We start from the raw sequence: 25,233 nt of genomic DNA on the forward strand, positions 1-25,233 counted from the left end.
CATTTTAATCTTAGTAATTACTGCAGTGCTTTATAATGATGTGTGTATATATTTGCCTTTTTTTAAGGACACATCACTATCAGTAGCAAACGTGTAAGGAAAACGGCCTTTAAACATCTGTTGAATACATATGAAGCTGCTTTGCTTTTTGCAAATGGCAGATCGTTATATCCATGAACGGTGATGATTTATGTACAGTTTTTTTCCACTTGCTCTCATGCTGTATATTAGCTCAGCCTGTGTAGAAATACCAATAAATGTAGATCAGGAGCTGATGATTTATTTTCTTAAAATGGCTGTGAAAACAAGACTGCAGAGCCAGATCAGTCAATTCAACAACCATTCAAGTTTATTTTCCGGTGATGTGAAATGAATGTAAAATTCATGTCGGGTCAGTCGAAATATGTCCGAATCGTTTGTATACTAGCTTTATTTGGATTACGTTACTGAGCACACAGGTGATATTTTGTTGTGTAGTGTAGTTTCTAGACATTCCCATTTCCCAAGTTACAAAACCGACGTGCTGAAGAACATGAACTGTTTTGGCCATTCATGCCATTTCTCTGTCAGTCTGTGAGCTTTGATGTAAAACCGCATAGTCATCCTTTAGTGTTCAGTCTACTTCTTCATCCGTTGAACTAGTCTCATGTAAATGTAAATGATGTATTTATATATGTATATATAGTATATTTCCTCTTTTTATTTTTGTAGAATGTAGATATGTAACAGGCTCTCAAGCCTTTTAGTTTTTCTCTAGTGTTGAGGAGACGTGCAAATGTGTGAAAGATGTGTACCTTTTTATTGACTAATTCACTGTGAATCCCTCATGTGATCGTCAATAACACGGCATACCAAAATAATAAATAAAAACAGGGCATATCTTGAACTTGAACTGGCCAAAGGAAATTTATTTAAAAAAAATCAGGGCTCTGAAGTGGGATATTTTTGTGTGGGCACGAGTGTCTTTAAGATATGTATTAGATTTATATTCACATGAGGGACACTAAATTCAAAGCCTGTGAAAAGGTTGTTTTAAAAAAAAATGAACACCTCAGTGGGTTCTTGGGTTCAAAATGATGCATTGTTTTTGGTGTTTTTATTGTAATGAATGGATAAAAGGTTGTACAATGTCTTATCTTCCTGTTGATTTGCACAATAAAATTTTGTAAGAAAATGTTCCTGCAAAAAGTGTTCTGTCGCATCCAAGTAAGGTATTTTTCATTTTTATAGTGCATATTCAAACTTTAGTATCACTTACGTCTGCATTTCCAGCACATCCCATGTCATAAATTACCTTTAATACATCTATGTGTACAAAATTCTGCTTGTTTGAAGTAAATTGGAGATTTTGAAGGATGTTGCTGTGCCAGGGTCCTGCCTTTATGCAAAACAAAAGCTATTTTATCAGTTGTTGTGTTAGGTTTCTTAAAACAGAGACAATTGCTTTTATGTACTACAATTAACTGTGAAAGAAACCTGTTTATTCATTATTTAGTTTCCCCTCTTCTGCTGGACACATTGTCTTGAAGAGACACATACTGCATAAAAGGCATGCTGTGATATTTTCAGAAATATACACACCAAAACTTGTTTGATCATTATAGGCTTAATGTCCTAATGTAACAGGTCTCATTTGAGTTCTTTGTACTTGTTTGTTGCTTCTGTTACATGTATGAATGTTCTTGAGCTTATTTAATGTTTACTTGCATATGTTTGTGGTGTTTACAAAGCAAAATGTTGAGATTCTCCTTAGTTTATTTTGTATTAACTTCAGTTTACAAATTTTATTACAAATAAAGTTTGTGATTTTTGACAACAACAGTTCTTTTGTCTTCATTTCGGTATTTTCCATAATATCTAGTAAATGTAGAGTAACACTACATTAGTCTGTATGTGACTGGCTTAAAATTAACAGTGGTTTCTGTAGATGTCTCCAACTTTGCTCCTGGTGAGCTACCGTCCTGGGATGCGTTTCCCGAAAGCAACTATGGTCGCAAATTCTGTACCAATAGAGTTCAATGGTAATAAAGACTAGTGATAGACCGATATATCAGTCGGCCGGTATATCGGGCCGATATTTGCAAGTTTTATGTGTATCGGCATTGGCCGATACGTGGCTGCCGTGTTCGCCGATTTTTTCCGACATTAGTTACAGACAGAGTGCTGGAAGCCGCAAGCGATTGCAGGTCATGTGACTAAAAACAACCATCCTTTCCATGACAACATCGAAAGCTCGGCCTAACAGCTGATCATAGCTGGACAAAGCGGGTTTTTATTTCTCATCTCTATGGGGCGGTTTCCCTTTTTAACATACCTTAAAATACATCAGTGCCCTGTGTTTTGCCTCAAAATGGACACAAGTAATGTTTTAAGTAAGGCATGTTTGTTAAAACTAGTTATATTTCCTAATTAAACTAAGGTTTTTTATGATGTAAATTGAGTGAGCAAAAGCAGTATCGGCTCCAAATATCGGCTCAAGAAAATCGTCAGCCTGTATCGGTCATCGGCTGTGGCTGATGAAACAAAAATCGGTATTGGCATAGGCACTGAAAAATCCATTATCAGTCGATCCCTAATAAAGACCATAGTTAGCTAATGGATGGAGCTAAAATCTGTAGGACGGTAGCTCGTGAGGAGCACGGTTTGTGACCCTTGTTCTTGAGTATACTGTGATATATTTTTTGGACCATAACATTCACTGTGAGTTTTATTCCATCACATTCAAAGACAAAGGGAGTATTTCAGAAAGCTGGATATGTGACATACCCAAGTACTGGTATGTTTGATATTGAAAATGTCTTTATGTTTTCCCTGTGTGTAAAGCCCGGGATACCCTGCAGGATTTTTGCACTCCTATAAGATTATTAACTAAATACCTTATCACACTGTGTGGCATGGAGCGTTTAAACTTGGGTACGACAAGCATGTAGACTCTATGATGATGACACACTGCTATTTTGCAAGTTCTCCCACCCAGAAACCATGGAGGGGTCCGAAACCGCCATCGCAGGTGCATGTCCACTGCGAGAGACATGTTAATATTTGGTACAGTAGCCTTTGTTTGCAATTAGAGAGGTCAAACGTTTCCTGTAGTTTTTCACCAGGTTTGCACACACTGCAGGAGGGATTTTGGCCCACTCCTCCACACAAATCTTTTCTAGATCAGTCAGGTTTCTGGCCTGTCGCTGAGAAACACAGAGTTTGAGCTCCCTCCAAAGATTCTCTATTAGGTCTGGAGACTGGCTAGGCCACGCCATAACCTTGATATCGTTCTTACAGAGCCACTTCTTGGTTATCCTGGCTGTGTGCTTCGGGTCATTGTCATGTTGGAAGACCCAGCCTTGACCCATCTTCAATGCTCTAACTGAGGGAAGGAGGTTGTTCCCCAAAATCTCGCAATACATGGCCACGCTCATCCTCCCCTTAATACAGTGCAGTCGCCCTGTCCCATGTGCAGAAAAACACCCCAAAAGCATGATGCTACCACCCCCATGCTGCTGTAGGAATTGTGTTTTTTGGGATGGTACTCATTATTCTTCTTCCTCCAAACACGTTTAGTGGAATTATGACTAAAAAGTTCTATTTTGGTCTCATCTGACCAAATGACTTTCTCCCATGACTCCTCTGGATCATCCAAATGGTCATTGGCAAACTAAAGACGGGCCTGGACATGTGCTGGTTTAAGCAGGGGAACCTTCTGTGTCATGCATGATTTCAAACCATGACGTCTTAGTGTATTACCAACAGTAACCTTGGAAACGGTGGTCCCAGCTCTTTTCAGGTCATTGACCAGCTCCTCCTGTGTAGTTCTGAGTTGATTTCTCACCTTTCTTAGAATCATTGAGACCCCACTAGGTGAGATCTTACATGGAGCCCCGTCCGAGGGAGATTGACAGTCATGTTTAGCTTCTTCCATCTTCCATCTAATGATTGCTCCAACAGTGGACCTTTTTTCACCAAGCTGCTTGGTAATTTCCCCATAGCCCTTTCCAGCCTTGTGGAGGTGTACAATTTTGTCTCTAGTGTCTTAGGACAGCTCTTTGGTCTTGGTCATGTTAGTTGTTGGATTCTTACTGATTGTATGGGGTGTACAGGTGTCTTTATGCAGCTAACAACCTCAAACAGGTGCATCTTATTTAGGATAATAAATGAAGTGGAGGTGGACATTTTAAAGACAGATTAACAGGTCTTTGAGGGTCAGAATTGTAGCTGATAGACATGTGTTCAAATACTTATTTGCAGCTGTATCATACAAATAAATAGTTTAAAAACATCATATATTGTGATTTCTGGATTTTTTTTAGATTATGTCTCTCACACTGGACATGCACCCACGATGACAACCCCAGACCCCTCCATGATCTCCAAGTGGGAGAACCCGCAAAACAGCAGGGCGTTCATATAGTTACCCTCCTCACTTTATTGAATTGGAGGCTTTAACGGCTGAGTCACACATTAGTGCAACGTCACCAGGAAGCGCTAGTGGGAAACAGGTCATAGCAGCAAACACACTGTACGTTGATCATGCTGAATTTCTGACACTATCTATCGTACTATCGTAGGCTATCTTTGGATGCAAGACCGGGAAAACTGGCGTCTTTAAATCTTCTCTCACTGTACGACATAGGACCACAGATGAAGAGCCACGATCACAGAAATCGCGACGATTGTTTCACGATGGCAAGCTTTCATCTGGGACAGCCCAAAATCGTGCAGTGTATCCTAGGCTTTACCAGTAGGAAGTTGATTGAACTAACTCTTATCAGGTGGCCCTAGAACCGACATGATCAGGGTAAGCAGGTTAATCAACCGAAAGTACAGGGTTTCGCTGATGGTAAGTTAACACCGCTTTCTGGAGTACACCCAAAATCATTAGACCAGTGTGTCTATATCAAATCTAAGCTTTAATTCTAAACAAGCATTTTGGCATAGCGGGACCGGCAGAGTGGACATGTGGGTTTCACTTCCTGGCAGAAAAACTCAAAAGCTTGCAGGCAGGGTTCATGGAAAACATGAGAGCAAGACAATAGTAAAACCTTCCTGCCTTCCTTGGAGTTCAGATGGTTTAGGCATATGGGGCAATCCTGAACACCTCGCTGAATAGCCTGGGGAAGGTAAAGAAAAACATTTTTATTATTCTGATTCCGATTAAATTGATCATTGAATAAAAAGATCGCAACACCACAGTAAGCAGTAAACATGTAGATGGAGTAATATGAGTCCAGGAACAATATTCTGCCTGCCACTGGAAACTAAAAATGACGTATTTGAAGTTCTTTAGTGAAGATGACTATAGCTGCTATCGTATCAAAATGCCAACAACATCATAAATTCCACACAGAATTAATCTGCTAATTTTGCTTGTGGCCTATTAGGATCTGACATTAATGCAAAGCTGTCCATTTAGACATAAAGGATGTGCACAACCCATAAAAATGTCTAGTCAGATAAAAATGTTGGCATTTAAGAGACCATAACCATTCAAAGTGCACAATGATTTATGCTGATCATACACCACACTGACACATATTTATAATGAGTCATTTGTAACAAGCAGATGCCTCCTACTGAAAGAGCTTCTATTTATATTTCATACAGATACAAACACAAAGTTGCTGCTTTGCCTGTTGATCAGACAGCATGTCACCTTTCACCTCCGACATATTTAAGTACTGCTGATAGAAAATCTAAAATAACACCACTATTCTTTTTTTTTTTGGTGCTTTTATTTACAACACTCTTAAAAATCAATGTATTTAAAGGTTTCTTTGCTGTGATGCCATAGGAGAATCATTTCTTTCTTACCTTTTTATAGTCTGTATAACCTACAATGAAATCGTGTACTCTAAAAATGTTCTGTTAAGCAGTGTGGCTCCTTAAAAAACTTTTAACATCCACAGAACCTTTCTGTTGCGCAAACGAGTCTTTGTAGTGGATAAGGGTTCTACTGACTATGAGAAGAATGTACCTTTGACTTAAAGGTGCATAAAATATCCAAAAAAGGTTCTCCTATATGGCATCGCTGTGAACAACCCTCCAGAACCTTGATTTTAAAAATGTTCTGCTATTGCAATGTTTTTGATGCTCTAGTCTAGAGGAAAACATAATTATATCAAATCTTAATTTTTTTAAGGAAAACATTTTAGGACTTTTCTTCATATAGTGGACTTTAGTAGACTTCAACAGTTTACATGTATTACATAATTACGTTGAAAGGTAACGCATTACATATGTGAAACACACACTTGCGGACCATTTTAAACAATAAGCTGAGACAAAAACATTCATTAGTATCATTCCACATCAGTGGCGGCCGGAGACTTCTTTTATGAGGGTGCTCGATGCAAAGTTTGTCACATGTATGTAGCCCGTCATGCATGTTGTTGTTTTTTTTTAAATATATGTTCTGCACATCGAGAGATCCTGTGTGCATCACGTGTTTTGTCGAAATAAGTTCCTGCTGCAGATGCGTCTAAAGGGTTTAATAGAAAGAGATGCTTTAAGATAAAAGAGACGCTCGCGTTTGCCAGATACTCGCATAATCTCATACGTAATCAGAGTTTAGTGTTAAGGGAGTGTCTTGCGGGAGTGTCTTGCGTGCAGCAGGCACTTATTTTGACAAAACACGTGATGCACATGGTTTAAATTACGCAACAAACACATATTTTGAAAACACAAGCAACACACGACACTTCGAACACTTAGTTTGAATTAGCGGCCCTTGGATGAGCAGTCACGAGCCGCCACTGTTCCACATACAACAACGCTGGAAGGGTCCCCCTTCTCCACACTTGTAAACACCGGAGCGGTAGTTTCGAATACGTTGTGCGTGACCTTTCGACGTGATTATGTAATACATATGGTCACGCCGGCGCATCACAAGACCAGTACAAAATAAGAAGTTGCGGTTAAAAAGTACTTGTTTTTTGCCTTGTTTGCGATCGTTTAGAGCCCTTTGAAGCAATTTTAAAGGATTAGTCCAGATAAAAATCCAGATAATTTAATTTACTGACCATCATGTTATCCAAAATGTTAATGTCTTTCTTTGTTCATGTGAGAAGAAATTATGTTTTTTGAGGAAAACATTCCAGGATTTTTCTCATTTTAATGGACCCCAACAATTAACAGTTTTAATCCAGTTTAAAATTGCAGTTTCAAAGGACTCTAAATGATCCCAAACGAGGCATAAGAATCTTATCTAGTGAAACGATTGTCATTTTTGGCAAGAAAAATAAAAAATATGCACTTTTAAACCACAACTTCTCGTCTTCCTTCAGTCGTATGACGTGCCAGCGTGACCTCAAGTAATACGTCATCACGTCAAGAGGTCATGGATGACGTATGCGAAACTACGCCCCAGTGTTTACAAGTGTGGAAAAGGAGGACCGTTCCGACGTTGTGGTATGTCGAATGATACTAATTAATGTCTTTGTGTCAGTATAGTGTTTAAAATGGTCTGCAAATGTGCGTTTCATGTATGTAACACGTGACCTTTCCACGTTATTACGCAATTACGTGAGGTCCCGCTGGCGCGTCAAACAGCCATAACATAGGACCCTTATGCCTTGTTTAGGATCATTTAGATTCCTTTGAAAAATTTTAAACTGCATTAAAACTGTTAAGTGTTGGGGTCCATTAAAATGAGAAACATTTTGGAATGTTTTCCTCAAAAAACACAATTTCTTCTCGTCTGAACAAAGAAAGACATCAACATTTTGGATGACATGGTGGTGAGTAAATTATCTGGATTTTTTTTTTTAAGAAAATTGACTAATCCTTTAAACTGCATTGAAACTGTAAACTGTTGAGGTCCTCTAAAGTTTCCATTAAAAGGAGAAAAATCTTGGAATGTTGTCCTCAAAAAACATAATTTCTTCTCGACTGAACAAAAAATACAAACATTTTGGATGACATGGGGTTGAGTAAATTATCAGAATTTTTTTATGAAAGTGAAAAATATATTCTGTAGTTTTGTAATTAATCATCAGACAAAATTCTTCTATGTAATCCCAGTGTGCTCCAATGCAAGATGTATCATTTTCTTAATGGGCCATTTTATTAATGGGCCTCTTGTTGTCTAGGCAACTCAAATCCTGATCATCAACGCAATTCCCTGTGAAATAAAAAAAAAAAAACAAGCACATTCTGCTACATCAAGGGGAAAACTGCTAGATGTGCAGCTCATCATAGTTAAAATTCAATTGAGTCTAACAGAAAGTAGGTGTGCAGCCATAATCATTATCTGAATTTTAGCTCCTTTTTTAAGAGAAAGCCAATTGCGAAGGAACGTTGTTCGTTCTGTTTGCCCGAGTCCAACTCCAGATTTATGAATCTCAAGGTATCTGGCTGACCTCTCATCTAGAAGATAAAAATGAAGTGTTTTCTTTTCAAATGGATCGGTGCCGTTGGCTGCCTCGACACAATAATGTCGAAGCCCACAGAAATGACACATCTTTTACAGCTTGCACGTAATGAAAGGCTAGGCGTGCACAGCTTGTGTTTTTTAGTAAACACGGTGGATTATTTCCACTCATTCATTAGCAAGGTAAACAATCATCTCATGGAGGGTTTGATACTGTTGAATTGGAACATCTGTGCCGCCAGCGCGGCTTGAGCGTTTCGAGACAGGCGGCGGCACGTTGGACGAAGGGCAGGACTGAGGAGCAACTACAGAGAGGGATTAGAGGCATTGATGAGCTGTTCTTTGATAAAAACACATCGGTATTTCAGTCTGCATCTGCATGTGTAGGTGAAGGAGCAGTGCCATTATCGAAACAAACCTTCTCTTGAGCTTCCAGCCAGTCCTTATCCTCCATTTCACACGCGTAGTTGCTGTTGAAGCGGCGCAGGATATCGTGGCTCACGGCCACGGAGCGATCGATCTCATTCAGAAATGCTTCGATGTCCGTGCTGCACGACTGCACCAGGCTGTCGTTCATCTCCTGAAACTGATTACGGTAAATGACATGAAAATGGGTTCGAGTCATGCAAACGCAAACTTATGTTCCATCATAGCACAAATCAATTCTGAATTTTAAACCTGCAATGTAATGCTGTTAACAAGCAGATCAATAGCAATGAAGGAATGGGTGTAATACGAAAACATTTCGGACAATCTCAGAAATGGAGCTGAAAGACTGGGCACGCACACACACAAACACAACAGAGGTTTCTTAATAGCTATTTGATCAGTAATTAAAGAGACGTTAAGCATTCCAGACAGTTCAAACATAACCTTTCCTAAAGAAGTACAAATAACACTTGTGAACTTGAGCAGTGTGAACTCTGCCTCTTGGCATTCTGAGGAAAGATAGCGCAGGTACAATCAATCTTAATGTCACCATCACCAACTTTCCAATATGCTGACTCTAACCAACATGGAAATACTTTATTGAAATCCTATATGTGACAAGTGAGCAAGCTCGTCTAGATATTGTTTCTTGCCATATCTGTTTAGAATATAATAATTTATAATAAAGTTTAATATTAATTATTCATTTCACAATTTCTTGTGACTTCAGTGAAAAGTGCTGCATGTTGAGTTAATGTAGCTCTACTTGTAGAGCATTACAGTTTGTTTTCCTAGTATATGCACTGTAATGCTATAAATGAAATAATAAAAAATGAAATAAAAATATTTAACCAAAGGTCACTTTGTCAAGGAGAACTGGACCTTATGGAGTTACCAGATACTTGGCTAATAAAAAGCAAATATTTGGTTATTTAGCAACCCCCAAAGGTTTGGAAGGTAGTCACAGATCACAGCAATGTCTATTGCAGTTTACGTATGTATGTGAATAAAAGCATTCTCCTGTTCAAAGTGTCTGGCACACTGCCGTCACAGAACTGTAACCAAGACCTGACAGGTGCTGCTTCACTAGATGGCAACCTTTGCTTTCCCTGGACTAATGCATGAGGACTTTAATGTGGGCTAATGAGGGGTCTGCATGTGTCATCGAGGTCCCTGACCAAAAGCCAACCACTTTCACCTGCTATCAGTCTCATACTGATAGCAGGTAAAAGTGGTTGACTTTTGGTCGGCACTGCTGAAGGGTCAAAGGGTTAATAAAACATGAAAGGAAAAACTTTTCTCTTGCAAATTCTTAATACAAAGCGACTTATAAATGTTTTTAGTTTTTATCTCAGACCCACTTTTTATTTTGCCTATTTGAAAATAAGTAAGAGTAAAATACTAAAGACAGCAAAAACATTTAAATATTATAAGTAGAGTAAAAATATTAACAATACAATTAGTTAATTAAAGGACAAGTTTGGTATTTTACACTTAAAGCCTTGTTTTCAGATTGTTTATGATGAAATAGAACGGTTTTGACTGAAATTTGGACATATGATGCTGGTCCGAGAATTTTCGGTTTCACCTCTACAATGGCTGTATAGGTGCACTGGAACAATCCTTCCTAAAATGCATTAAACTTTTGCTTACAACGATGTGAAACCTACCGAGTGGTCAGGGGTGTTCACTGATATGCTCACACAAAAATCGCTGCAAAAGATGCTTTCCAACAGCTGTTTTAGCATTCGTTGTAAACTTGTGGACCTATTTTTCCAAAACGCCTCACACCCGTATATTCTTCCGTTGAGAGCTTGAATAATAGACACTCCAGGCCAGTTGGTGGCGATAATCCGCCTTTGCCAATTGCAAGAATACAAACAAGGTTCCCGGCGCGGAGTAATACCGTACCTCACAGCACATATAATATAAGTCAATGGAGTTGGACAAAACTATGATAAAACTTGTTGGAATGCATATTTTGCAGCGATTATTGTGTGAGCATATCAGTGAACACCCCTGACCACTCGGTGAGTTTCACGTCTTTGTAAATGAAAGTTTAATGCATTTTAGGAAGGATTGTTCCAGTGCACCTATACAGCCATTATAGAGGTGGGAGGTGATACAACAAACACCTGAAAATTCTCGGGGCAGCAGCATATGTCGAAATTTCAGTCAAAACCGTTCTGTTTCATCATAAAAAAATCTGAAAACAGGGCTTTAAGTGTAAAATACCGAACTTGTCCTTTAACTAACTTTGTGACTAAATGTCCCATCACCTTTTATTTTTTCAATGAATACCTTTTTCTCAAAGAATCTCCGTCTTAACAGTGGGTCTTTCGGAGGCACCTGTTTTCTTATGTTTCTGTACCATTTGCGAGCGACGTAGCCTCGCCATAAAGCTTGTATCCTGAGATGAAATACAAGAATCAATCATATTTAAGAGAACTGGGAGCTATTTGTAACTGGATTCATATTGTTTGTCTCTCTGGATTTGTATGTCTTTACCTGCGAGCACACTTTTCTCGATAAAGCTGAGCACCATCATAAATCACTCTTGTCTCATACTGCTCCTTCCTGCACATAGGGCAGCTCTTCCTGCCTGAAAACTTTTCAAAAGACTTCAGACACACCTGAAATTAAAGCACAAAGGGACTAAATCAAAAACTTAAGATGAGTTTCAGAAGGTTGCACCAAAAACATTGCGACAATTCATCATGTGGTGGATTTGTGGTGACTTACTTTGTGAAAAACATGTGAACAGGAAAGCAGAACCTGTCCAAAGATCACAAAGAATATTTTTTACTATTTCAATTATTAACATTAAGGGGTGGTTTCCCGAACAGAGATTAGCTTAAACCAGGACTAGGCCTTAGTTTAATATAACTACGGTAGTTTTTTTTACATTTATTTTAGTCTAGAACTAGTCTAATCCCTGTCTGGGAACCCGCCCCTAGGCGTTTAATAAGCAACCCTGCACGTATGGTTTTTAACAGGCTTAATGTAGATGAGTAAATCAACAAGCAGAATGTGAATGCAACATGAATTATTACTGTTTGAAACTGAGTAAAAACTTTTTTTTACTTCAATCACACCTCTCTAAAGTCACATTTTGGTGATTTAATGACGCCTGCAAGTGACCTGTATTGTATTTTGAGATGTAATTAACACACATAGACACACACTCAAACAAATATTTACATGTGTCTACGGCAACTGTGTTGTCTCTGTACAGCTGGTCAACATTCTTGAGAAGACTGACATCTTAAAAGGTTATTAGGAACTTTCAAATGGCTGGTTGACCTTTCACACCAACCTAACTGATTGCTACATCATTCATGATACAGATAAATTCCAAAGACATTATAGGTACATTTGTAAAGCTGTATGCATTGAGTCTGTGATCATGTGTACTGTATTGTGTGTGTAGTAATGACAGAACATGGAAGGCCCTGCAAGAACCCTATGCAACATACCTGAAGATTTACAGCTAGATGGTTGCTATGTCAATGAAGAACAGGGCAGAAGTTATTTAATGAACATCTGAGGAGTTCAGATGCAAAACCCTCTTCTGACATGTTTGCTCGCTAATGAGCATTTATTATCAGGCTCTTATGTTTAGGTAAAGACATTACTTTAAAGGCAGGGTATCTCATTTGATCCAATAACATTTTTAGTTATGCTGGTTAAAAGTCTCCTCACATCCTGATAGCAATCACTATGTTAAGTTGTTTAAATGTATTTGTAGAAATTTATGTCATCTGTGAAAAGCGTAGAACCAAAAAATTTTCAACCAATCATAGATCTCGGTCCGAACTGACATTGCCTTTTTTGTCCCTCATCTGTAAGCGTAATATGAATGCCACCGCGCAGCTTGTTCACGCAGACGCTATACGTCTGTAAACAGGGAGGATGGCAAACTTTCCTCCTGAATTGACAACCTGCACAGGAGCCATACAACTAAAGGCATCTTTTATAACAACAACAGCAAAAACTGTCTGGATCAGCAAAGAGCAAAAACCCAAATAAACATCTGTAACTTTACTGCTTTACCACGAGATGCAAACAGCTGCAGTAGGCAAAGGGTCTGAAAGGGTCGTTGCACTGTTTATTTTGGTAAGGTAAGTACGCGATATGTTTGTATTGAGATGGATTCAGATATTCTACTTTGATGAAACATTGTGTTGCTTATGAAATTTGTGTTTGTTTATGAATTAGCGTAATGATATAGTTACTACATCTATACATCCGAAAGTGTGCTTTAACTTATTCTGATGTAAACCAGTTGTTGGTTATTTTGGTAATGTTTTTCACTTTGTACTGCAAAGTTTTCTCACTGATGAATGAGACATGAGATGTGGACGTCTGATCTGTGCGTGTTCATGTGTTTTGAAACAGGCGTGACTTTGGATAGCGATTTGAATGGAGGGTAGGATCGTGATTTCATTGCTAGTCGGCTACCGTTAGCATTTTTCAAAATGTGATACCCTATGTTTAATAGCAATGAAAAGGTTATTAGTCATCTTTAATAATCTCATTGGTATTTAACAAATTTGACTGTCTTTCGCTACAAAACCCTCTAAGTGCATGCAAGCTTTTTTGGCAAAAACCTCTACTTCTAAAACAAATCCACTTCTTTGGACAAGACATTGTAAACAGTTGCAAAAGCACAAAAGATGCAACTAGAAATATTGCAAATAATAAAAGTAAGAATGTAAAAATAAAGAAACTGAACCACATATTAGCATCTGAGCTCCACAATTACTTATTGAAATCTACTTTAAATGACCATATGGATTGTACCATGTTAAATATCTGCATAAAACAAAACAATGATTTATTACGTTGCCTTCCTAACTTTTCCATAATTGGCTTTGTAGTGATCTTTAATTATTGCTAAATCTTATACAAAAATTCAGGTTAGAGTCAATTGCATTTACATAATCTAGTGCAGTTACCTGTGGTTGTAGACGAAACTCCTCTCTACATATCACGCATGGTTGAATTGAGTCTCCCTCCTGGACAGACCTGGCTTTAACCTCTGTCCACTCCTCTGTTGTTAGTCTTCTTGAGGGTGCCGGCACCAGACCCATCTTCTGAGCTTGATCAACATTAACAGCCAAACATTAGCTACTGTGAGCTTTCAGGAAAATCTAAGCATGACACTGAGCGCAGCCTACCGAGAGTCAGATGTACGGGAGCTTGATCCAGCACATACTCTTCTTCAACCTGCCCGTGTGTTCCCTCAGCAACTCTTACTTTCTGCCTTGAGATTTGTTTTTGGTGCCTCTTAAAGCCATGTGGAGCCACACATGAGCTGCCCGATGTAGGAAGGTTGCGGGGAATGTTTCGAACAGGAACACTTCGTGTGATATGGTCCTGTAGTGCTACAGCTGCTAGAGTCAGCCTCCCGCTGTCTGCTTTACTAGTCAATCCCTATGGAGAACAGAGCTGTCAAACTCAGTTCATACATTATAAACACTTGAGGTTTAGCTTGTTTTAATGCTGTCATACTTGCGTTAACTATAGACATGGTCAAGGGGTCTTAGAGCATACATTTGGGTGTGTGTAACTCAGGTGCAACTGAACCATTTAAAGTCTCAGCCAAACGTGTGGCACTTCCCAATGAAGGCATTGATACTTGTATCACATTACATTGCATTACGTTTATGAGGCAGTTTTAATGTTCAAACAAAGCCTGGCTTAAACAATGTTGTATGTAGTCAGTAAAATGAAGACTTTTAATTTAAAATTTTGTCTTACAGCCGGTGCTTAATTCTAATGTTGTTAAATATATGAGAGGTTTATGAGTACAATATAAATGCTTATAATTTCTATTATTATTATAATTATTAATAAACTTTAGCCTAAGCATCAATTAACTTGATGAGGCTTCTCTGTAAAGACAGCCAGCAGCTTTTGCATCGTTGAATGCAAAAAAAAAGTAAAATGCAAAAATAAAAATGTAATAAAAGTTTTTAGTCATTACCTTCCAAAAAGTGTCATGATTGGGAATTTACTATTTTTCTGTCAGTATTATATAAGTTAGTTTTCTGGCTAGTTCTGCTAACGTTAGTTACTTTATACCTTTTTTGTCCCATAGGACGAAAAGATGAAAAACAGATTACATTTGCTTGTATATAATGTCATTTGTCACTTGTAAGGTAAATAAATATTTACCATGGCAAGCTATACTTAATGTATGGCTAATGCTAACCACAACAGGCTGCAAGCGTATGTCGAATTTAGCGAGAAAAGTAAACATTCTCTTAAACCATGATTACTAAATAAATGACTGCTGATAACTTAAAAAAAAGTCGCCACATCATATTGTAATCACAATGCTGCAGAATTACAATTATCCTGAAAATGAGTGAAGAGGAAAAGCACCTCACCCTCCGCATCGCTGTCCACAGAAACACTGTTTACTTGGTCGCTTAGCAACGAAGCTCCATTCAACACAGTTTATCGTTCCCACGAGCTTGTCACATATTTCTGTTTATCAATAAATGTTGAAAACATTTTACAAAATAAATCTAATAAGACAATGCTGTTAATTATTTTGGAATGTGGAGATATGTCATTGATTTAATATTAATTTTCACTGGTGTGACACTAAATGATTAAGGTGATTTATTTGTCTTTTCTGACTAACCTTTTATTATTTAAATGTAAAGAAAATTGATTTGGAATTACTTAAAATGAATCTCAAAATAATGTGTCAAAAAGAGGTCATTCTGAGATTATCAACATGAAACATCTTCAAAAACACCAATGCTTATCATGATAATAACACAATAAACATGAAAGCTACAATACTCATTTCTCATTGTATCACCCAATAATGTATATTCTGTTGCAGGCACAAGTGAATGTTTAATAAAATAATTAAATTAATAAAAGTCTTAATATAAAAAACATTTTAAAGAGCACTGGAAAACCATCATGCCTTGTTTATAGACTCATGCATACTTGAGATTAGTGCAAGAAAAACACAGCTTATGGCCTTTAATGCCACAGACAAAGATGTGGAGCAATTTATTTGCAAGGAATTTATTCATTTGAGTGTTCAATCAAAACCAGTCTTTCCCAAGCCGAATGAGTTGAAGCCCATTGTTTGTGTTTTAAGTAAATAATCAGTTTTCAAAAAGAAGTACAGTCAAGCCTCTCAATAAAAGCTGCTTTCTTCCAACTGTCATCAAAATGGATTTCACTATGTGCTTTCAATTTTAACAGGGACTCTGTTTGTCTTCTTACTCTCCGTAAATAGCAGTTAAAAGAGCTTTCTATTTAACCGTCTTCCCTGTGAACGTTTTTACCTGTTCAAGGTATTTTGAAAAGAGTGGACTCACCATGTCGGGAAATTGGGGGAGGGTTTGGCTGGATTGTTGGTGTAATGTTTTGAATTGGAAACCTTTACTGAACTTCTTTGCATACTTTGAAAAGCTCAGACAGCTTAGAAAGGTAGAGGTAATCCAGTGATTTATCTCAGGAAGGGGCAGGCATGTAATCTGAACTGCAACATGTTCAGGGTAAAATTGAAAAAGAGCATCAAGGCGAGAGAACAAAATGCTTTTTTTAATATGCTTGTCGCTTTGCTAAAAATAGTGGCATTGCACAAAAATTAAAAATAGTAGTTGAGTAAAATGTTTAACCAATAGAATGTGTTTTGTCTAATCAACTTCATTGATGTTATCCTGTTCAATACAATAGGGCTGTTTACTTTATTACTGCATGTTCCTGGCCCTATTGTTTACATATTCTGGATTTTATGCCTTTTGAATCAATCATTTTTTGCAAACATAAAATGCAAGACCAAACATCAAGTAAGCCAGTTGCCCTGATTTAACCTCGTCTTTTCAACCCCTGCCATATAAAAACTAACAAACATTTGTGACATGCTTTATGCTGCATTTGTCTAACAATCACCAGCATAAAAAGCAGGTGAAAATGAAATACATTTATTAAATTAAATTTTTTATTGTAAAATTTATATTTATATTTACTGCTTGAATTAAAAAGAATAAAGCTTATTTTTTATATTTTTATATTTGTTAATTTATTTAAGTTACATTATATTTAACAAATCCACTTTAAACATTTTTTTTCTGAAATTTTCCTACCCAGCAGCCTCAGCAACATTTTAAATTACTCATTACTTTTAAATTGCTTTAGATGTTACTTTATAGTTAGAAATCCACTTTTTAAATGTATCAGGTTTTTTTTCTAGCCAACAACATCAGCTACATTTTAGATTGCTTGTTCAAGAAAGCCCCGCCCACAAAAAAAAAATCGTTGTGAATCACGACGGACATTGATTTTGGAAGTTAGGAAACACTGGATATTATTTTACCTTTATTGTTCAAATGGAAAAAGGATTGCTGTTCTCAAACGTGTAAACATGTAAGTATGTTTTTATTATTAATGCTTTCGGATGTTCATCTAGCGATGAGAGCACGCACGATGGGCGTGCGTGCTCTCGTTCTTCTGATCGGTCGCGCTTCTTTGGACGCAATGTTTTGCCACGTGGTACAATTAAGCTTTCATTTCCTCTCCTAGTTCAACTTTGTACTTTACATTTAGCAGTTTAGACTTTACGACTGGTCAGTTTTTGGGGCACTTAATTTTCTCTCTTAATTTGTGGAAATGTCATTTAGAGTAACATATAGTAAACCTTGTTGCATTGTCCTGTCATGTGTGCACTGCATTGTAATGCTCTTTCCAAATTTCATTTAAAATCCAAAGAACAAGACTAAACCCAATAAGACTATAAAAATTGTGACATTAGACATGTTAAACCAAGATAAGATTAACCTCCAGTTAGATTGGTACTAAGAGCGATATAACATTATCCTGTAATGCACAATGATAAAGAAAGTAACTTAACTAGACTTTTTTACTTAACTTAACTAGACTTTTTTACTGTCTTAATTATTTCAACAATAGATATGTCCCAAATTACAGCCATTGTTTAAATAATTTTGTGTGCTAAAAGAGATTACTGGTTGTTAATCAAAAGGTTCACTTTTATGCTAGTATAGAGTATTTTTTGTATAATTGCTGACTAAGTTACTCATGAAAAAGGAAAATAGTCTTTATGGAAAGACACAAGGCCAAATAGTTTGTCCACTGAAATACAAATACAAATCACTGTGTGCTTTTGCGTCTTTTTATTTCATTTGCTAAGTGCTACATTACCTCATGCTTTGGACCTCACAAAGGATTTCCTATAAATCTCCTGGCGGCTGAGAGTAATCGATCAGGCGGTTTGATTAACCTGTCTGAAGGGTCCTTCCACAGTACTACAGGTCAACTTGGCTGGCTATGTGGATGGCTAGTTGAAAATTATCATTGTCAGTTAGCCTGGCTGAGCTAAAACTGCAGAGGATAAAGTAACCTCCTGAAAAATATGCCATGTGCTGGAGAAAGTTAAAAAGTCTCTTTCCCCCCAAATCTGTGCACAAACTGGCAATATAACAGATTTAATCATGGCTTTTGGATCAATATCAACATCATCTGAGTTACAGGTGATGCTTTTACTAGTTGTATGTCTGGTGGTCACATATTATACTTCCAGCCCATTAACACACCTTATCCATTTATAATAATGAGACTAGATGTTTCACGCTCACTTTCATAGTTTGTAAGGACTTGTTCTGTGTGCCAAGTGGATTTCACTTGAATGTCACAGTGGTGCCCAGCAATCTGCAACACGCTTGTGAAGCCATCTCGTCCCCATAATGGCCAATAATTGAGCAGAATCCATCACAGGGGCTGAAAATAGACTGCCATAATGGCCATAAATTGTAGCCCAGGAGAGATTAACACTCAGAGCTGTTTCAACCCTGCTGTGCCTGAGAGTCTCCTGTACCTCCAGAGACGAGCTTGTCTCATTCTCCTCTCTGTTACCTGCTGATTTCATACATAGTGGCAGCGATTAAAATTATAGCTCCCAAAGCATGTGAGGCCTTCCTTGCGCTCTTTGTGGGTGGATGTGTGGGAATATATTGAAGTTCTCTGAGATATCTCACCTGTACTGGTGGGCTTTAATTCTGATGAAAATACATTAGAATGGAAAATGAAATCTGACAGCCATTTGGATCCCCTCAGGTTGTTTAATTTCTTACTTTGGCGTGAAAGCATTAAGAATCAATCTGCATAGATAATTATTGTTTTCACTGAGTGGATTTATTATCATTATCGTTAACATTAAAACCCGCTCACATATACACAAAAACAGCCTGAGAGAGGGTAATTAACTCATCTCATTTAAAGTGGTGTGGAGTTTAAACCCTAAGGACTTCCTTACAAGTCACGCATAAATCATGACTTATTTCTTGTGATTGAGTAAATGATGGAGGTTGACGTTTGCCTTGGGTTGATGATGGAATATGTCTGTGGTGAAATGTCGTAAATGCGAAAGTTCTCTGGGCAAAAAAATATAAATATGTCCCAAACCGCTCACTAGAATTATCACATAATTGGGGACTTTCCACATCTACCATAGGGCAACACCTTTTCAACTTTGTATGCTCCGCTCCGAGTTTTTTATTTGTGGCTTTCGAACATATAATGCAAAATAGTGATCTTCATAGAGTAGATCTGAGTGCAGGCAACAGTCCTCTGTTTATATCATACAACCTAGGCTTGAGGTTTGATAAACTTCCTCACATGGACGATACCATTATTAAAGATGCCATAGAATAAAACTGTATTTACCTAGGCATAGATGAATAATAAGAGCACTAGCTCTGTACATGGTAATGACATATTGTTAGCCTCAAACGCATTTGTTTCCTAATTTTTATGTAATCCTAGTGCATGCAAAATACTGCTGGAAAACAGGCTAATCTCAACATAACACAGACTGTGATGTCACAGTCGAGATGTACGCCTCAACATTAAATTGCACATTAAATTAATTACATAGTTGTTAAAATGTTTACTAATGTGAGCTACTGGCATGAGCCTCAGAGCAGAGCAATCAGAGCAGAGCTCAATATTATTATTCATGACCCTTCCAAATAGGGCAAAAATAGACCAAATCATTCAAAGGACAAATCCTACTGTAGGGTTGGAAATGAACATGTAAAACGTTTCTGGATAATTTTTGCACTTAAAGTTACATACCTTCTATGTAAATGTCAAATAACAATTTAACATACTATTTCAATGCATTCTTGGTACATTTAAATATATTTTATTGTGTTATTCTATGTTCATAAATGAGAAATCCAGGCTAAAGTCTTATAATCTAATGACGAGCTTTAAAGTTTGATTTCAATAATTGATTTCAATCTTGGACATGGCCTTTCTCACTCAGTACTAAAGAAATCAAGGTTACATTTTCACAGAATGTTCATACATTTTATTTAGAAAACATTAAATCACAATAAAGCAACTTTAGCCGGGTTTTAACAAGTAGTTTCATGGTAAGGTTAAGGTTCCTAAATAATAAGGAGTCCGAGGTCTTAATACCATCCAGTATCATCCAGTTAAAATTAATCCTTTAGCACTGTGAACAGAATGTAAAAATGGTGATCTAGACAGAATGGCTCATATGATATAGCAAATCAAAAAGATAATCTTGATGCACACATAAAAACATGAATTGTGTTTATGTTCAAGTTACATTTTTAACTCCTTAAATGAAAGAAAAACGGAGGGCAAACAACAATAACAATATAATATATATAGGGGAGAGTGGGGCACAAAGTAACGCTTTTTGGCTTAGGCTCTATCATCAAAAAAATATTTAAGCTAGATTAATATTCTTTTTACACAATCAACACACACATCTCTGCTACAAATGAAAACTTTAAGTGTGTTTGTGGGACCTACCGTTATTGTACAATTACACCAAAGCGACAGGAGTGCAAACGTTACAACTTACCAGGTGGGGTTATAAACTAATTAACAAATTTAGTTTAAACACAAATAATTCAATACAATTCTGTCTATATACTAAAGGTGGATATTGTTTATATATCTGCGTATAATAGGAAGATATCTACAAATTCATCCATCCATGATCCTTCATCTAACCATCCTTGTATTGTGCATCAATTCATATACAGTTGAAAGAAAAAGTATGTGAACCCTTTGGTCTTACTTGGATTTCTTCATAAATTGGTCATAAAATGTGTTCTGATCTTCATCTAAGTCACAACAATAGAGAAACATAGTCTGCTTAAACTAATACCGCACAAACACTACACGTCTCCACGTTTCTATTGAACACAACATGCAAACATCCACAGTGCAGGGTGGAAAAGCATGCGAAACCCTAGGCTAATGACTTCTCCAAGAGCTAATTGGAGCCAGGAGTCAGCCAACCTGGGGTCCAATAAATGTGATGAGATTGGATGTGTTGATTAAAGCTGCCCTGTCCAATAAAAAACACACACCAGTTTTGAGTTTGCTGTTCTGAAGAAGCATTGTCTGATGTGAACCATGCCTCACACAAAAGAGCTCTCAGAAGACCTACGATCAAGAATTGTTGACTTACATAAAGCTGGAAAGGGCTACAAAAGTATATCTAAAAGCCTTGATGTCCATGTGTCCACGGTAAGACAGATTGTCTACAAATGGAGAAAGTTCAGCACTGTTGCTACACTCCCTAGGCGTGGTCGTCCTGTAAAGATGACTGCAAGAGCACAGCGCAGAATCCTCAATGAGGTGAAGAAGAATCCTAGAGTGTCAGCTAAAGACTTACAGAAATCTCTGGCACATGCTAACATTTTTGTTGACAAATCTACAATAAGGAAAACATTAAACAAGAATGGACTTCATGGGAGGACACCACGGAGGAAGCCACTGCTGTCCAAAAAAAAACATTGCAGCACGTTTGAAGTTTGAGCACCTGGATGTTCCACAGCACTACTGGCAAACATTCTGTGGACAGATGAAACCAAAATTGAGTTGTTTGGAAAGAACACACAACGCTATGTGTGGAGAACAAAAGGCACAGCACATCAACATCAAAACCTCATCCCAACTGTGAAATATGGTGGAGGGGCCATTAGGGTTGTTGCGGTGACAGATTTTTCCCACCGGTTAATCCGCGCATGAGAAACCCGGTGATACCGTTTCACCGGGTGGGAGGGGCTTATAAATGCACATAAAGACGTGGGCATTTTGCTTTCACTTTTGAATTAGATGCAACTGTAGTTTAAATCCAGCGCTTGCGTATGCTGCGTTAAATCGCATATGAATTTGCGTGCAAATGCGAGTGTAACAGCTGGTTTAAGTGCTTGAGTCAATGTGCGCAGGTACTTCTGACAGAAACCCGCCAGTCCCAAGCAGAGCAACCGGCAATTCCTCCATAAAGCGCTGCTTGAATGATGGTTTTATTATTATTCTTAATGAAAAACACAACAACAAAACAATCTTGCTTATATTGAACATCATATATGTATATTATAACAAAAACGAGTAAGCACGCGGTTTCTACCATCATCTGCTCGCCGCAGTCTGACAGGAATAAATGAAATCTGACACCCGCACCCGCTGCTCTGTGATGACGCGCGTTCAGCTCCGCTGAATTCAGGCAGCAGACACATTCATTCAGTTGAATGTGTTTGCTCTCTCTAACGAAACTAAATGAAGAAAATATCAAAACGATGGTGAAAGACGGTGTCGCAGTGGGCAAGTGATCTAACCGGTGAGAGGCTGAAGCACCGGTAATCACCATTTCACCGAATATCACAACAAGCCTAAGGGCCATCATGGTTTGGGGCTGCTTTGCTGCCTCAGGCCCTGGACGGATTACTGTCATCGATGGAAAAATGAATTCCAAAGTTTATCAAGACATTTTGCAGGAACACTTAAGACCATCTGTCCGCCAACTGAAGCTTAACAGAGGATGGACGATGCAACAGGACAACGACCCAAAGCATAGAATTAAATCAACAACAGAATGGTTTCAACAGAAGAAAATACGCTTTCTGGAGTGGCCCAGTCAGAGTCCTGAGTCTGACCTCAACCCGATTGAGATGCTGTGGCATGACCTCAAGAGAGCGATTCACACCAGACATCCCAAGAATATTGCTAAACTGAAACACTTTTGTAAAGAGGAATGGTCCGAAATTTCTTCTGACCGTTGTGCAGGTCTGATCTGCAACTATAGGAAACGTTTGGTTGAGGTTATTGTTGCCAAAGGAGGGTCAACCAGTTATTAAACCCAAAGGTTCACATACTTTTTCCACCCTGCACTATGAATGTTTACATGTTGTGTTCAATAAAAACATGAAAATGTATAATGTTTGTGCGGTATTGGTTTAAGCAGACTGTGTTCCTCTATTGTTGTGACTTAGATGAATATCAGAACACAATGTTAAGGGTTAAAATTTCCACAAATTTTATTAATATTTTGATATGTATGTTTCAGGCAGAAGTAGTTCTAAAAGACTGCATCGTTTAAAATGAAAAAAAATATTGACGTATGATATTTTAGAGCAGTTTTTGTGAAGGTGTCATTTTGTGGCCTTAGGAACATTTAAGGAAGTTTTTTAAAGGAACTCTTGAGGGTTAATCTATGCTGTTTCTTTTATTTGCTGTTTCTTTCTTCTGTTATTTTTTGTTTTGGCTAGTAAAAGCTCTAAATGGCCGATAACTTAAAAATTTTGGAGCCAAATTGGCTGGTGAGTGAAAAGGATAATGTCACACCCTGGATGCTGCTGTCACAATTTCAATTGATTTCAAGTGCTTTGGTGACTTTTGACATTACTGTCAGGTCCTGTATTTGTGTTTTGTTCAGTGTGCTTTTACACGTCAAATCCAAATGATTGGATAGATAAAGCACAGAATAGTCCCTTAAAAAAAGAAAACGTCTAAACGACACATGTTGCTTCACTGTTCAGCAGGCGAGTCATTCAGCACGGCTTTGATACTTCAAAGCTTGTTGAGGTTGTGCCAAAGGAGAGCACTACTTTAGTCTTGTGTTGTAATTTCAGACAGTGATGACAGATAAACTAGCAGTGCATATTTACTTGTTTTTCACCTTAGCAAGGATATAATGTCTAGGGCCAATTTTCCCTTTATAGCTGTTATTGACATACTTCTACTGTACTTCTGTCTTTTTTTACCTTCTTTTTTGTGTATATTTTGATGTACAAATGTGCTGTTATTAAAGATTAAAACAATAACAATGTAACTTACATACTTTACATCAGCGAGAGACATGAACATCATAAAACAGTACAAGAATTATATAAGAATATGTGTTTACATTAACACATCTTTCAACAATTACATTTTATAAACTGTCAATGTACTGAGTTTTCAAATATTGGAAGCTTTAAAGTATTTCTCTGGTCCAATGGAAACCACGCTTTTCTTTGAGACTTACTGTATCTTTAAAAGTTATGACATGTGATCGACACTCGATAATAGCTTTTCAATCTGGAGCGTTGAAACATCCTTCAGCCATACCACAAGACATGAAGCGTCTATTTGACAAAGGCTGTGACAGGAAAAGCAGAAAGGTTTGATATGCTCTGTTGCAGATCGTTAATGTTGAGAAAACAAAATGTCTTGTCTTGAATTGCAGTGATGTACTGTAGGTTTGTACTGAAATGATGGGAAGATTCACACTAGAGATGAAAGTGATATGTCAGCCAAAACATAATGTCATATTAGCAGGAAAAATGTTGGAATCTGTATAGCATAGTTTTCATCTGCTGTAATACAAAGTAAAAATGTATCTGTTGAACTGTAAAAAATAACTACACTGTAAAAAAATTCCGTAGAAATTTCAATGTTATTGCAGTTGGGTTGCCGGTAATTTACCGTAGATTTACATTTATGTTATTTACTGGCAAGACTTTGTTCAAAGTTAAATAAATTTTGAATATTGGCAGGTCTTTGTCTTTGCAGAGTGAAACTATACAGTGACAGCCTCATGCGAAGCATTCTGGGAATCAGAAATCATCATCAACCTTTTTCTGTTTTTTGCTTCAGATTTTGTTTCCCAGAGTGTTTTGCTTGATGCTGTTTTTTTGGTTTGGCTCTGTAAGGACAAAGACTTGTGGATGTTTGATGTTCGTTTGGCTTTGAACAAACTCTTGCCAGTGGATAACATGGAAGTGGATCTGCGGTGGATTGCCGGCAACCCAGCTGCAATTTCTACGGAATTTTTTTACAGTGTACTGTATGTCACTGATGCCCTTCACAACAATGATAATAAGTCTCATAATTATTTATTAATTATATTACATTATTTTATTATTAAAGTAATATTGTGTGACATTTGTACACCATGGTAAATAGAAAAGACGGATTTGTTTTGATTTTAGATATATAAACATGTCTGCACTCATAAAATTAACATTAAGATAACATAAATCTTGGGGAACAATTTGTGTTTTCAAATGTATGTGAAATTCGGGCTAAATTTCACTAATTCATTTCAATCTTTGACATGAACTTCAGTCAGTATTAAG

The 25,233-nt window shown here is 37.4% G+C and overlaps 2 protein-coding genes across 3 annotated transcripts in view; one reads left to right on the forward strand and one right to left on the reverse strand.

Moving 5' to 3' along the window:
• Positions 1–1,737: 1,737 nt before the first annotated feature.
• Positions 1,738–15,313, reverse strand: rnf32 (ring finger protein 32). Its single transcript, XM_055207075.2, has 8 exons — positions 15,187–15,313; positions 13,972–14,227; positions 13,750–13,892; positions 11,534–11,566; positions 11,300–11,424; positions 11,093–11,201; positions 8,781–8,948; positions 1,738–5,105 (listed from the first exon to the last, which is right to left on the reverse strand). Exons 1-8 carry the CDS (start codon positions 15,193–15,195, stop codon positions 4,911–4,913), a joined length of 1,038 nt encoding a protein of 345 aa, XP_055063050.2. The 5' UTR covers positions 15,196–15,313; the 3' UTR covers positions 1,738–4,910.
• A 1,762-nt stretch (positions 15,314–17,075) lies between these two features.
• The window catches only part of shha (sonic hedgehog signaling molecule a), a 72,450-nt gene continuing 64,292 nt past the window's right edge, over positions 17,076–25,233 (forward strand). For both annotated transcript variants that reach the window (XM_073859111.1, XM_055207099.2), the window contains exon 1: positions 17,076–17,194. The gene's annotated coding sequence lies outside the window, so the exon portion shown is untranslated. The remainder of the gene's footprint in view (positions 17,195–25,233) is intronic.

Source organism: Misgurnus anguillicaudatus, chromosome 21 (assembly GCF_027580225.2).
Source record: "Misgurnus anguillicaudatus chromosome 21, ASM2758022v2, whole genome shotgun sequence".
NCBI lineage: Eukaryota > Metazoa > Chordata > Actinopteri > Cypriniformes > Cobitidae > Misgurnus > Misgurnus anguillicaudatus.